Here is a 13,623-nt window from a genome sequence, read left to right as displayed (position 1 = left end):
TATTGTTTTTTGAAAATACAAAATCAGTCATTTTTTATCGGTACGCACTGTAGGTCTCAGCGCATTAGATTTTTTATTTTTAAAAGAATCATAACTTTTGAACAGCTTAACCGATTTTCAATCTTTTTTTATGGAATGAAAGCTTAAGATTGCAACTTTTCAGAAAATATAAAACTCTAAAAATAAATAAAAACTTCATAAAAACCAAGAAATTTTTATATTTCCTCATGTTATTTAAATTCTTTAACTTTCATTTCGTTCAAGAAAATTGAAAATCGGTCAAGCGGTACAAAAGTTATAAATAAAAAAAAAAAAAATATAAAAAATTTGCAAAGTTGCGATTTGTCTTGGAAATGGTCACCCTAATAAAAAAAAAATCTAAAAACACGTGTATCCTTATTTCGGATAAGGAACATAGTAGCAAATTTTCACAGAATTCGGTGACCCACTAGATCGGTTTTTCATCGAATGGCTGCATACTCAAATTAATTCTCGGATCTAGTTTTTTGGTCAGATACCATAACAAAGGATTCCCAATCGGATTGATAAAAAAGTCCGCGATAGTAAACTTTCTCCGAACAGAACAAGCCGTTTATCAGCCCCCGTAGAAATCAGCCGTATATATGTATACGAACACAGAAGTACGCGACCTCAGAAGTTTGTGGCCACTAGGCTTATCTTCGCCGTCGGGTTCGTTGTTTGTGGATGGTTAAATGTGATAAAACATCGCGCGTCGGTGTTCTTATCAGTCGAACGCTGCTTTCGATTTTATACATTCTATCGCACTCCGCTGTCTTCACGGGGCACCTTATGATGACTGATGCGATAAATGAACATCGGAAAAGGCAAATTTCAGTGTTAAGTTGGCAAAGGTGCATATCGGATCATGGATACCACGGATGAGCTTGATGTTCTCGGTTTTGGGAGCAGGTAGGTTGACATTCTAATCAATAAATACGTACATCCCAAAAATATGTTCATTTTTCAGAACTAATGAATCATCCAAATCAATCAAGGAAGCTCTCGTTTCTCGTGCTGCTCTAGACGAGTATTATGACACGACAAACAAGCGTCGTGGCATTGCGTTGGTGTTTTGCCATATGAACTTCTCGGTCATGGCCAAAAGGAATGGAGCCGATAAGGATCGCGATGACATCTGTAATACGCTTTATGGGTTGGATTTCGATGTACGCGTGTTTGATGATCTGAGTAGAAAGGAGGTACTGGATAGACTGAAAGATGTTTCCCGGGAGGATCACTCGGACAACGACTGTCTTGTGGTAGTTATGATGTCACATGGCGAGCAAGGTGTCCTCTACGCCAGAGATAATAAATACAACGTTGACTCGCTGTGGAAGAACTTTGTAGGAAATGCGTGTCCCTCGTTGATCGGGAAGCCGAAAATGTTCTTCATTCAGGCGTGTCGTGGTGAGCAGTTCGACGAAGGAGTGGCCTATGCAGCGAAATCGCCCAAAGACATGGTAGACTCACGTCAAGAGCAGGTTCTGTATTCAATTCCGGCTATGGCCGATCTACTGGTGATGTACTCCACATACGATGGGTACTATTCTTGGAGAAATCCACGGCAGGGTTCGTGGTTCATTCAGTCTCTCTGTACGGAGCTGGATGAAAATGGACGAGTGCGTGATTTGCTAACATTACTCACCGGAGTGTCCAGAAGAACTGCCTACGAGTTTCAATCCTTTGTGCCGCATAATGCAAAAATGGATGCCATGAAACAGATTCCGTGTATCGTCTCGATGCTCACGAAGACATTCTACTTCACCAAGAAGACCAGGAGCAGAGTAGTAACGGACATTGATTAGAACAGATAGATAATGTTTCTCATAAAAATTATGTGTTCCTAAGTTTAATCTTGAATGCTTAGTGTGATAGAATAATTTCATCTGTTTCGCCATTTAAATAAACAAAGTGTAGTAAATATTGTCGAACAATTATTATATGAAGATTCCTAGCGTACCTATGTCGATGATTCACAATTTCACCTTTGTTCTGTTATGTCATTGCCCATCCCCAACGTAAGATTGGTTCGTTGAACAGTCAGTCAGAATCTAGAGACTCCGTTTGCGTCGTAACCAACGATATGGGTATTTGTGAAGCTAAGCTAAAGTGATGAGTTGATTAGCACTTATGCTTTAATTAGGGCGAGCAATTTATTCATTTATTTTTTATCTATGAACGACACTCTCCTCTATTATATTGAAAGTTGATGATTTGCATTAAGATCGAAAGCAGTTTTAACCGATTCTAACATGCCAACCTCATTCTTTTTTACATAATTTCTTCGTTGAATTTAAGAATTGAGCAACGCCAATCTCGTTCACCACACCAGTGCGTTTTAAAAATTGGTGGGAGAAGAAAACCGGGGGCGTTTTCTAGCAGGTGGTCTGCTTCTTCCATGAGGCGAGTTCTGCGGTTTTCCTTGGACCTCTCAGCGATAGCGCCTGCTTTCGTGCAGATGGTTATGATGACGAGGAAGCGAAATGAAAGGAGCCACTTGCAGCGTCAGCCAAAGTGGAAGAAAGAAGCAGTTGTAGATCGGCGATAGCACGTCGATTAAGTTGTTCATAGCCAGATACGTGAATTCCAATCCATGTAGCAAGTGACAATTCATAAAAGCATGTAGCAAGTAACAATTCATGATAGCAGCCGGCCACACGATATCGGATGTTCCGGTTGTTGCGGCGGTGAGGCCTCGATTCTAAATAAATTCAGACGACTTCGGCAATTGGCCCTGACTCTTTCATAGTGGTGCTTGAAGCTCAGGCATCGGTCGATGGTGACACCGAGGATTCTTGCCGTTTTACGGTCCAGATACTACGATGACGATATCGTCCGCGTAAACAAATATTTTGATAGTGTTCGGAAGGTCTTGGAAGACGCCGTTCATCATTATCAGAAACAAAGTCACCGATATGACGGATCATGGAAAACGCCGGTCTCTTCTTTGAATAGATCGGATTTGGTGTCTCCGATGACCACCCTGAAGGTATAATTGGTGATAAAGTTTTATACGGAATGCGAAACGTGGCCGGTGAAGCCCCTTCTGGCTTATTTTTCCAGGATGAATGACGTCCAAACCCTGTTAAAAGCCTTTGAAAATTTAATGAAACTATTTCAGTATGATGATTCATAGAATTCGCCTCCTGCAGAGCCTAGCCGAGAGCCGCAAAGTAGGTATTAGTACCGTAACCTGGCCGAAAAGCGTGAGAATGTCGGTGAATTCTGGCATGTTACTCGGGTGCTGAGTGCGGAGTGATGCACTGACGCTGTTATTATAGATACCAGATAGTCAAATCTGCCTGATCATACAGCCAGCGATAACGCCTGGTCGTTACCAGAGCCTCCACGGGGTGATGGCCGTAACATCAATTGCCGTCGAATAGCGACTATTGAAGACAGTCGTTTAGGATCGAAGAGATTTTGTGGGGTTTTGCCCCTAAAGTCCGACCGGAATCCACCCCAGACCGGATGGAGGGCGTTTAAATCACCAACGATTATTCATTCTAGGTTCGGACAGTTATTGTATAATTCTTTCTACATCGCCCCTCAGGTTAGGAATATATGGTAGGTAGGAGTATCCAATGACAACTTCTCAAAAAATTAAAAAAAAACTTGAAGAATATCTTGAAAAACTACTACTTTCTAGTAATCTAAACATGTTCAATCGCGTGATGGTTGTGCCCATTTTTTTATGTCGGCTCTCGTAATGACTCCTCCAAGAGCAGTATTATACAGTATATTTGCATGTGCGTCAAAATTCTCTTTCTTGATTTCTAGTGGAATTTTCAACAGTAATCTTAACTTTTCTACCAAGAACTTAATTTGAAGCTTTTTTTAAACAGCGATAACTGGTTTGATTATCGATATTTTTGTACCATGTTCCACGAGCCCTCAAAAAATTCTTCTATTTTTAAAAACTGCGTCGATATTGATCATTATTCATCTCAACCTGGAGATACAGTGTCTTACCGATTTTGATATGAAGGTATGAATTTTATGTTGCCAAATCTGGCCTTTGCGTATTCATTATTGCCATCTCTAAAAGTTTCGGTGAATGCACGCCAACTTTTACGAATGATTTGAAAAATGTGTGGAAGATTTCTTCGGCTCAACTTTTAACCTAAGAGTCCCTACTGTACTGAGTACTACCCGGGTAGAGGAAAATTGCAAAAGAATAACAAAATTTACCATTGAAATAGAATGTTTCAATATCAAAATTTGTTCTTTGTTCGTTTGAAATAAGAGATAAAATAAAAAAATAATAACTGGGTTTTTTATGGCACAAAAACTAAATCATGACATATTTTGCCATTGTAATAACAAAATAATAGCAAAAATAAATATAGGCAACCGTAAATAACAAAATATGTTATTATTTCGATATTGATAACAAAATAAAAACTAAATAAGCTATTCCTGCTAAAAAGCTTTTGCTTTTTGAATCTTTGATGAATATCATACAAATAGTAAAATGAGCTATTTTGGCAAAACTTGATATTGGTTTGTAGTCATGAATTATTTAAATAAAGTTTTTAAATACCAATATATCGGTTTTTAAATACCAAAATAATGACATATTTTACTATGATGGCGATGTTTGTTATTCTTTAGATATTTAATGTTTTAGTATTTTTACACAAATAACAAATTTTACCATGATAGTATATTTTGTTATTGATTAGTAATTACATGACTTTTAAGAATAGCAGACCAATGACAAATTTTGCTATGATAGTATGTTTTGCTATTGATGAGATATTTAATGTCATATATTAATAACATAATAATGGTTAAACTAGAAATGATGGCAAAGTTTGTTCTTATTTTTCCATTATTTTGCTATTCACCTCTACCCGGGTAGCTTCATCTGAAAAGCACTCAATACAAGCGTAATATTACTTTCAGTGATCATTTGCGAATGTTCTGGAGTGCAAATTTGCAGCTTTAAAACAAGACCTTATTGAAAGTAGCATCCAGGTTTAGAATATAGATGCGATTGAGAATCGTTTTGGATGGAAAGTTCATTCGACTTTTGACCCTTATGTAAAAATGATTTCTCAGTTTTAATTGTAAATAGTGTAAGTTTCCATAAATTACTATGCTGAAAACAGTCCTATCCTAGTAAAAATGTAAGTAGTTGAATTATCAATAAATAAGTAAGTAGTGTCAGGAATAAAAACAAAAAAGGCCTGTTTTAAAACTACACACTTATTATTTATCCATATCTTGTCACTTTTTCAATACTGTTTTATCGAAACTGACACCACCAAACGCCCAAATATATATTTTATGATGAAATCTTAGTGTGGAGGTATTCCAAAAATATTTTGCTGAGGGTAGTTTTCAATTTTTTTTTTGCCAAAAATCAACATTAAAGTATTATTTAAGTTTGATCGAAAGAGCACAATTTTTGCTCTATAATACAATTTTATTAAGCTTGAATATCTTAGTTTTATTGTTTTAAATGATTAAAGAATATTTCAATCTACACGTTCAATGACATTTCAGTTCACCTAATGATAGCTTGTCCCGTAATCAAATTTGTCAAGGTGTGATTCGAAGGTGGTTTTCATATTGATTCCAATCAATGGGCTCAATTTTTAACGTAGATTCAGAATATGTAAAAACCGGTGATAAACTATTTTGCCGATTACACGGCTTTGCTGATAATTATTGAGCTCAACTAAATATGAGCGTGAACTTAAAAGGTAAGAAATAGGTTTTGGATTCGACTGTTGCGTAATCAAATTACTGGCAACTCCAGAAAGAATGTCCAAAAGATTTAAGGTGGAATCAAACTTCTTAGATTACACTTGAACTTCAAAGGCACTAATCTCACGAATAAACCATCCAACAACAGAACACTTTTTATTTTGGCTTTTAGAACAAGCAAAAAGCTTAAAATAAGAAGACAAGAAACAATTGCCAACTATTACTCCAGTTGAATGCCTTTGGAAACGTGAGTAGGGCACAAGTCGGCCATTGTGACGGCCATCTTTGGATTCCAAGTTGTTTCACTTTCTTTTTCTTCTTCTTGGCATTAATGTCCTCACTGAAGCAGAGCCTGTTTCTCAGCTTAGTGTTCTTATGAGCACTTCCACAGTTATTAACTGAGAGCTTTCTTTGCCAAAGTTGCCATTTTCTCCATTCTTTTATTGTGTGGCAGGTACTATGATACTCTATGTCCTGGGAAGTCAAGGAAATTTCCATTACGAAAGATCCTGGACCGACTGGGAATCAAACCCAGACACCTTCAGCATGGCTTAGCTTTGAAGCCACGGACTCTAACCACTCGGCTAAGGAAGGCCTGTTTCACCTTATTGCGTATATTTCTTAGAATTTCAAACAATGTTCCTAAAACAAACTTATTGATCAATTTCTGGCAGATTTATTGATATAAGAATTGAGAGTATTTTTTCAACGGAATGGCTGATATTTTTTTTAACAAATGACGCCTTATTTCGTGACAATTGTTTGATAAAGACTCGGAAGAATTTTTCCAGATAAATTTAATGATAAAAATCTGGCGCATTTCGTAGTGAAAATACAGAACAGTTCATGAACACAGTTTTTGAAGGAGATGGAGTACACATTTGATGAGGAATTTTGAAATGTCTAGAGGATGTTAATAGGGTATTCCTAATTGGGCATTGGACCACTCCCGTAAGGCATCAATGGTGTTGACCATTTAGAAACCGAAGTTAAAAGTTTAAATGAATCTGGTTCTGGTGGTCTATGTTAACTAACGCGATTTTTAATAAATTATATTATTTGAATTGAAAGCCTTCATCTAACGTTTAGTAGTATATATAGGGCATCCATGCAAAGAAGGTGGGCGGTCAAAGTGCACAGCGATTTGGCGAACGTGGAAGAACCGAGGATGGAGAGATGCGGCCACGAATCGAGTGTTATCTGTTTAAATGGTAACTAAATAAATTAAAAATAGGGCTTCCCATATATATTTTAGAAACAGATTTGATTAGGCTAAAGCAACGATTCTTCTACTCTATTTTATATTATGTTAAAATGGATCCATTAGGGCTAAAAATGTAGAATGCCTATAGCGGGCTATGCCAAAAACGGAGATCCACTGTTCTCCTAAATTGTTGCATCTTGTGATATTCCATTATTCAAATAAAAACCGTTAGTTCCACCTCTCGGACAATATCTGAATTAATTCGCTTTTCGTCAGCTAAATTTTCACCTTTTTTAAACTTTGCCGAAGACACAACTTATAAAACAATACGGGTTTTGAGAGTGTTGTGAAATGTTCATTCATTGAATGTTGAAACTTAAGTATGCAAATGAAACTGGAAATTTCAAACTCATCAAAATGCCATTCCATTATTGAAACATGCATTGTACATACGCCATTGATACCACCATTTGATATGTTACGGTCACCAGAAGATAGGGTTCGCAATATCGCAGTTACAAAACGTCAGTGTCAAACCAATCTTCGAATACTGCTCCACACACGTTAGCCCACGGCCGTCATCCACGAGGAATTCCTAGGGCTTCCTTGTACTTTTCCGAAACGGCCCGTCCACGAGGTTGGAAAACTGGGCTCAGTTTTTCGTTGGCTTTTCGCGTGTGCGGTTGTCTGGACTGGAAAGGAAAATCAAATCGGGATTTTGTGCAGTGAAGTGTTGCTGGAGCTGTTGCGAGTGGTGCTAAATTGGATTAACCTGACCGTGATTTTGGACGCCAACTCCGGACTTGGAACGTAAGGGAATTGGATTTGAAGGTGCGATGCTATAGAAGGGAAAATTCTTGTAGACCGTATAAATGCTCCGAAGACGAAGGGATTTGATTGGCTTTTGAAGTTAACGGATTTCCGGGATAAACCGTTGATATCCTTGTCAGCTTGTCACATATGTTGGAAGAGAAGTTGTTAGCTTGTTTCTTTACTTGAGGGGAAATTGTGTCATTCGGGAAATCGATTCTGTAATTTAATTAATGCAACATCGAATAGTGCTGATTGTATGCAGTGATGTGAAGTTCTTCTTCAGAGAACACGTGATAAAGTATGCGTAGCTTTTGGTGACCCCTGATATTTGGGAGAAGAATATAAATGGATGAAGCCATGAAGTACAGTGCTCTAATAGGATATTTGGCTTGAATTCGTTCAATATCAGTGTATCGCATTCAAGTCATCGATAGTTTTCGAAAGTTTCATCAAATGCGTTAACTTGCTGCAACCTAGTCATGCTTGTAATTCAATCGACCGTACATAAGACGAAGTATTGTGGCCTAGGTGGCATAGTTCAAGCTCTAGTTCTGGATAAGGAAGTTTTTGTTACGAGTATATGTTCCTCGGTCTGTATTTAAAATGGATGTACCCAGGGAACACTTGGTGAATGCGGTCGCCCGGAGTGTTGAAGCATTAAAATGCACTGTGGAATAAAGAAGGAAAACTGTGCCCGACTCAGCTAGACTATCCGTACGGTTGTTGCTGCCTACTTAACGGCGTTTTCTGGTTCTTTTCTGCTTCGTCACGTGCTAAAAGTGATCGTATTTCAATCGCAAGTATGTTGTCGCCGCCGCCAATGTTGGGGTTTTCGAGGTGCAACGTGCTGTACTGCATTTGCATCGATGGAAAGGATTTAACAGGCACCATCCTGCTCTACGCATTACTTCACCCTCGTGTGGCAAAGAGGGGTTATGACCGGTTGACGCTTACAGCATAGTTACGAGTGTAGTCTATAGATAGTTGTGGTTTGTTTACGATGCAGATGGATTTGCTTTTGAATCAGTTGCTTTACGGTATATATTTTGTATATCAAACGTGAAATTAATCATCCAGATCATTCCTTCATGTGTACAGGTTTCTAAAATTTTTTTGTTAAATTTTTGCCTCAAAGGTAAGAAAGCTGGAATCTGAAAACATGTTGGAAGTTGTGACGGTCCAAATACAATGAACTCATTTTCTTTGTTTTATCAGATGTCGATAGGTCTTCTCGTATTATGTGCAGTGCTGGTAAATGTCATGACGTGAGAATATGTTCCATCCCAGTGGGAAAAGTCATCGGAACATGTATTTCCTAGTGGCCATTCCCGAATCACTATCTGATGGCTATATTTCGCATGAGGAAGCGCTATGAGCATCTTTATGTGAAAAACTTTGGAATTAACCAGCACTGGTAATGTGTGAGAAAATTCATTAAAACAAAAAATGTTTGCTAATTGTTAAAATTGTAAAACTCCAAACTATCCTAGTTTCCACAAAAGACTCAATTGACAGTTTACATAAATCAGGCGTTTACCACATTTACATGTGATAACTGTAACAAAAGTTCCATAGGACAAACAAAACGCAATCTCAATTAAAGGAAGAACACGTTAAGAAGTTACTAAAAAAAAGTTTTAAAGAACACGTAGCGGAATATTAAGCACACAAAGGACTTGTACACCATTTCAAATCAAAAGTTGCAGAACAGATTAACAATGAAAAACATTTCCTAAACACAAAAAATATTAAACTCTTACGACATACTTCAAATCCTTGGAAGCTTGACATAGCAGAAATCATAGAAATTTTTCAAACAAAACAACAATAAATTACTGAACAAAGATCAAGGAAAAGGGTACTCTTGGCTGTTTAAACTTATATTTAACCTTCACACACACACACACACACACACACACACACACACACACACACACACACACACACACACACACACACACACACACACACACACACACACACACACACACACACACACACACACACACACACACACACCCAGGTGGGAGCTTGGGATTTTTACCCTTTCCAAGCGAAACTCATACATACAGCCGTATGGAATACCACCTTTGGTACTTCCTTCGGGAGGTGGCCGAGCGTCTGGTCCATCTGACCAGGGGCTCAAGCATGGTCTACCTAGGATGTGGCGGGGGTTCATCAGTGGGCTCTGGTGAATCTCTACAAAAAACCACAGATCTGCAAGTAGCCCTGAACAAGCGACCTGGTACCGCTTTCAAAGTATCTTAGCCCTCTGGAGTGCCAACCGGCACATCAGGATGGATGCCAGTAAAATCCTGATTATGGTATACTGGTCACGGCGCAGAACAACGGACAGGACACGGATTACGGATTACACACCACATTGCGACACAGAGCTGACAGTCGTGTTATTCTATTCCCCGAGTAAGGATGGGTGATACCAACTTGAAACGGCGAGTAGGCTAATGGTGCGATTGCCCCCGTCCCGGTAAAACCTTGGCAGGCCTCTGGATACGTTCGGATCCCGTCCATCTTAAGTGATGAGTACTAGGCTCGGATGACTAAACCCCGATCTACGCCGATCCGGCTCTGAACACGATTCTCATAAGGGATCGTGTCAACCCTTGCATGGCCTCCCTGCTTGCAAAGATAACCATGGGATCATGAAAGGCGACTACGTACGGCGGGAAATGATAGCGGCCCAGAGGGGGGACCCTGAAGAATGGAAGAGAGTATTATTGAGATCGAAGAAGGCGCGGCGAACCCTTTCGCTAAAGGTGGCTTAGTACGGTCACCACCATCGCAGCTAGGGCAACAGCAGCGCAATCAGGAGGAGCAGCAGGTACAGCGACAGCTTCAACAGCAGCAGCAGCAGCAGCCTCGAGAGCAGCAGCAACAGCTTCAGCAGCAGCAACAGGCTCAGGTCAGTGCATGGTCGAAGGTGCCAAAGCTACCGAGAGTTGTAGCAGCTAAGAAACTGGTGGACGAATTGCACGAGTTCGTCGATAAAAGAAGTAATGTGCACAAAGACATCAAGACTTTGGTGTTGAAGATCCAAGGAACCCTTGGACTAGCTGTCAAGGAATGGGCGGCCGTTGCACAGAAAGTGGAATCGACTGAGAAGGAGTTGTCGGCGGCCAAGACTGCCTTAGAAATAAGGCAAGTGCCGATTCAACAAACGGCGATGCCAATTACTTTTGCGAGGGAAACCAACGCAAAGAGGGACAAATCCCAGAGGACGGAGAGCGTGCCCTTCACACCGAAGAGGCCAAGAGCATCACCAGGAGATGCAAGACCGGGTGGTTCCAAGAAACACAAGGACACCCGCGTCAACGAGTCAGGCCCAGCGAACGCAGCAACCACCAAGGAAGGCAACGATACCCCATGGAAAATCGTCAAGGCAAAAAATCGGAAGACGAAAACCAAGAGCAGGTCCGAAAAACAAAGCCTCTTCAAGGGCCGGAAGAGAGGTGAGGCGCTTATAGTCAAGGCAAGCGATGACTCGTACGAGAAGGTTCTCCGTGCAATGCGGACAAACCCGGAGCTCGAACAGCTGGGTGCAGACGTGCGGAAAGTCAGGCGCACCCGCACCGGAGATATGATCCTGGAGCTAAAACGAGACCCGATGGCCAGCAGCTCTTCCTACAAAGAGCTCGCCGAGAAAGCCATGGGTAATACGGTAGAAGTGAGAGCCGTGTGTCCGGAGGCAGTCCTTGAATGCAAGAACTTGGACGCAATCTCTACGGACGACGATGTAAGGGTTGCCATGAAAGAGCAGTGCATGCTAGGAGAAGTGCAGATGCAGATCCGCATAAGGAAGGGGCCATCCGGAATGCTAATAGCATCAATTAGGCTTCCGATTGAAGCGGCCGTCAAGGCACTTAAAACGGAGAAGATTAAAGTAGGCTGGTCGGTATGTCCACTGAGCGTCTCTCAGAAACCGGAAGCATGCTATAGATGCCACGAGTACGGCCATCTGGCTAGATTCTGCAAGGGGCCGGACAGAGGTAATTTATGCAGAAGGTGCGGAGAAGAAGGCCACAAGGCGCAAGCCTGCCGGAAGCCTCCAAAGTGCATGATCTGCGCTAACGGAGATAATAACAACCACGTTACAGGAGGCCTGCGATGCCCGGCCTTCATGAAGGCGACTGCTACCAAACCACAGTGGAGGTAATTCAAATTAACCTCAACCACTGTGACACAGCACAACACTTGCTGAGGCAATCTGTGGCGGAGTACAAGTGCGATGTGGCTATCATCTCGGAGCCATACCGTGTCCCGGCCGGCGATGGGAACTGGATAGCAGACAACGCAAAATCAGTGGCGATATGGACGGTGGGAAGATATCCTTTCCAGGAAGTGGTACATCGTGCAGATGAAGGCTTTGTTATAGCCAAAATTAACGGAGTCTTCTTCTGTAGCTGCTACGCACCCCCGCGATGGTCTATTGACCAGTTCAACGAGATGCTCGACAAGCTGACTGAAGAGCTCACAGACCGCAGACCAGTCGTCATAGCCGGCGATTTCAACGCGTGGGCCATAGAATGGGGCAGTCGCTTCACCAACTCAAGAGGGAGCAGTCTACTGGAGGCCTTGGCAAGGCTAAACGTCGATGTTGCCAACGATGGTACCACCAGCACATACCGTCGGGATGGTCGAGAGTCAATTATTCACGTAACTTTCTGTAGCCCTGGGCTGTCAGGAAGTTTGAACTGGCGAGTGAGTGAGGAGTATACGCACAGTGACCACCAAGCGCTTCGGTACAATATTGGTAGCGGACGGCAGTTGGAAGCACGTGCGATCCCTTCGAAAGAGCGGAGGTGGAAAACGTCGCAGTTTGACAAGGAGGTGTTTGTTGAGGCGTTGAGACTGGAGCGCAATGTTCAACACGCTACTGCGAATGAGTTGACAGCGGCATTAGCACGAGCGTGCGATGCAACCATGCAGAGGGAAGGTAAACCGCGACATGGTCGCCGCCCAGCTTACTGGTGGAACTCGACGATTGCCGACCTGCGTACAAGCTGCTTTCGGGCTAGGAGAATGATGCAGAGAGCCCGCAACGACGCTGAAAGAGCAGATCGAAGACCAGCGTACAAGGCGGCGAAAACCGCTCTCAACAAGGAAATTCGGCTCAGCAAGAAAGCCTGTCTGGAGGAGCTCTGTCGCAACGCCCGTGGGGTGACGCCTACAGAGTTGCAATGGCGAAGTTGAAGGGCCCAGCTGTACCACCCGATAGGTGTCCGGAGAAGATGAAGACCATCATTGAAGCGCTATTCCCCCGGCACGAACCGACGAGCTGGCCGTCCACACCTTACGGAGCTCAGGATAACGACGAAGAAGAAGCCCAGGTAACGAATGATGAGCTGATCGCGGTGGCGAAAGCCTTAAAAACCAGGAAGGCTCCGGGACCAGACGGTATCCCCAACGTAGCTCTGCAAGCAGCAATCCAAGAAAACCCAGATATGTTCAGGATCGTACTGCAAAAATGTATCGAGGAGGGTAACTTCCCCGACATTTGGAAGCGACAAAAGCTGGTGCTGCTGCCTAAACCAGGCAAGCCTCCTGGAGATCCTTCAGCATATAGACCGATATGTCTGCTGGACACAGTTGGCAAAGTGCTGGAGCGAGTAATCCTAAACAGGCTTACGAAATACACGGAGGGAGAAAACGGCCTGTGTGACATGCAGTTCGGCTTTCGGAAAGGTAGATCAACCGTTGATGCCATCCGAACGGTCGTGGAAGCTATGGATACGGCGCGGAAGCAAAAGAGGAGAGGAAATCGGTACTGCGGTGTGGTCACTCTAGACGTAAAAAATGCCTTCAACAGTGCCAGTTGGGCTGCGATCGCCGAATCGCTGCACAGATTGGAG

At 42.1% G+C, this 13,623-nt stretch overlaps 2 protein-coding genes across 6 annotated transcripts in view; both read left to right on the top strand.

The window, feature by feature from the left end:
- Window positions 1-723: 723 nt before the first annotated feature.
- On the top strand, window positions 724-1,942 carry LOC5578111 (caspase). Its single transcript, XM_001656759.3, has 2 exons — window positions 724-930; window positions 989-1,942. Exons 1-2 carry the CDS (start codon window positions 887-889, stop codon window positions 1,824-1,826), a joined length of 882 nt encoding a protein of 293 aa, XP_001656809.1. The 5' UTR covers window positions 724-886; the 3' UTR covers window positions 1,827-1,942.
- Window positions 1,943-7,588: 5,646 nt separating this feature from the next.
- Window positions 7,589-13,623, top strand: part of LOC5578110 (prominin-1) — a 34,905-nt gene continuing 28,870 nt past the window's right edge. For 4 of the 5 annotated variants that reach the window (XM_021852580.1, XM_021852579.1, XM_021852577.1 and 1 more), the window contains exon 1: window positions 7,589-7,771. The gene's annotated coding sequence lies outside the window, so the exon portion shown is untranslated. The remainder of the gene's footprint in view (window positions 7,772-13,623) is intronic. The other variant, XM_021852578.1, reaches the window with a different exon arrangement.

Source organism: Aedes aegypti, chromosome 3 (assembly GCF_002204515.2).
Source record: "Aedes aegypti strain LVP_AGWG chromosome 3, AaegL5.0 Primary Assembly, whole genome shotgun sequence".
Lineage (NCBI taxonomy): Eukaryota > Metazoa > Arthropoda > Insecta > Diptera > Culicidae > Aedes > Aedes aegypti.
The sequence above is the reverse complement of the archived record's forward strand: the minus strand, read 5'-3'. Positions and strand labels throughout refer to the sequence as shown.

Coding starts and splice junctions, on each gene's coding strand:
- LOC5578111 (XM_001656759.3), top strand. CDS start 887: ATGGATACCACGGATGAGCTTGATGTTCTCGGTTTTGGGAGCAG. Junction 931..988: donor GTTCTCGGTTTTGGGAGCAG/GTAGGTTGACAT, acceptor TTCATTTTTCAG/AACTAATGAATCATCCAAAT.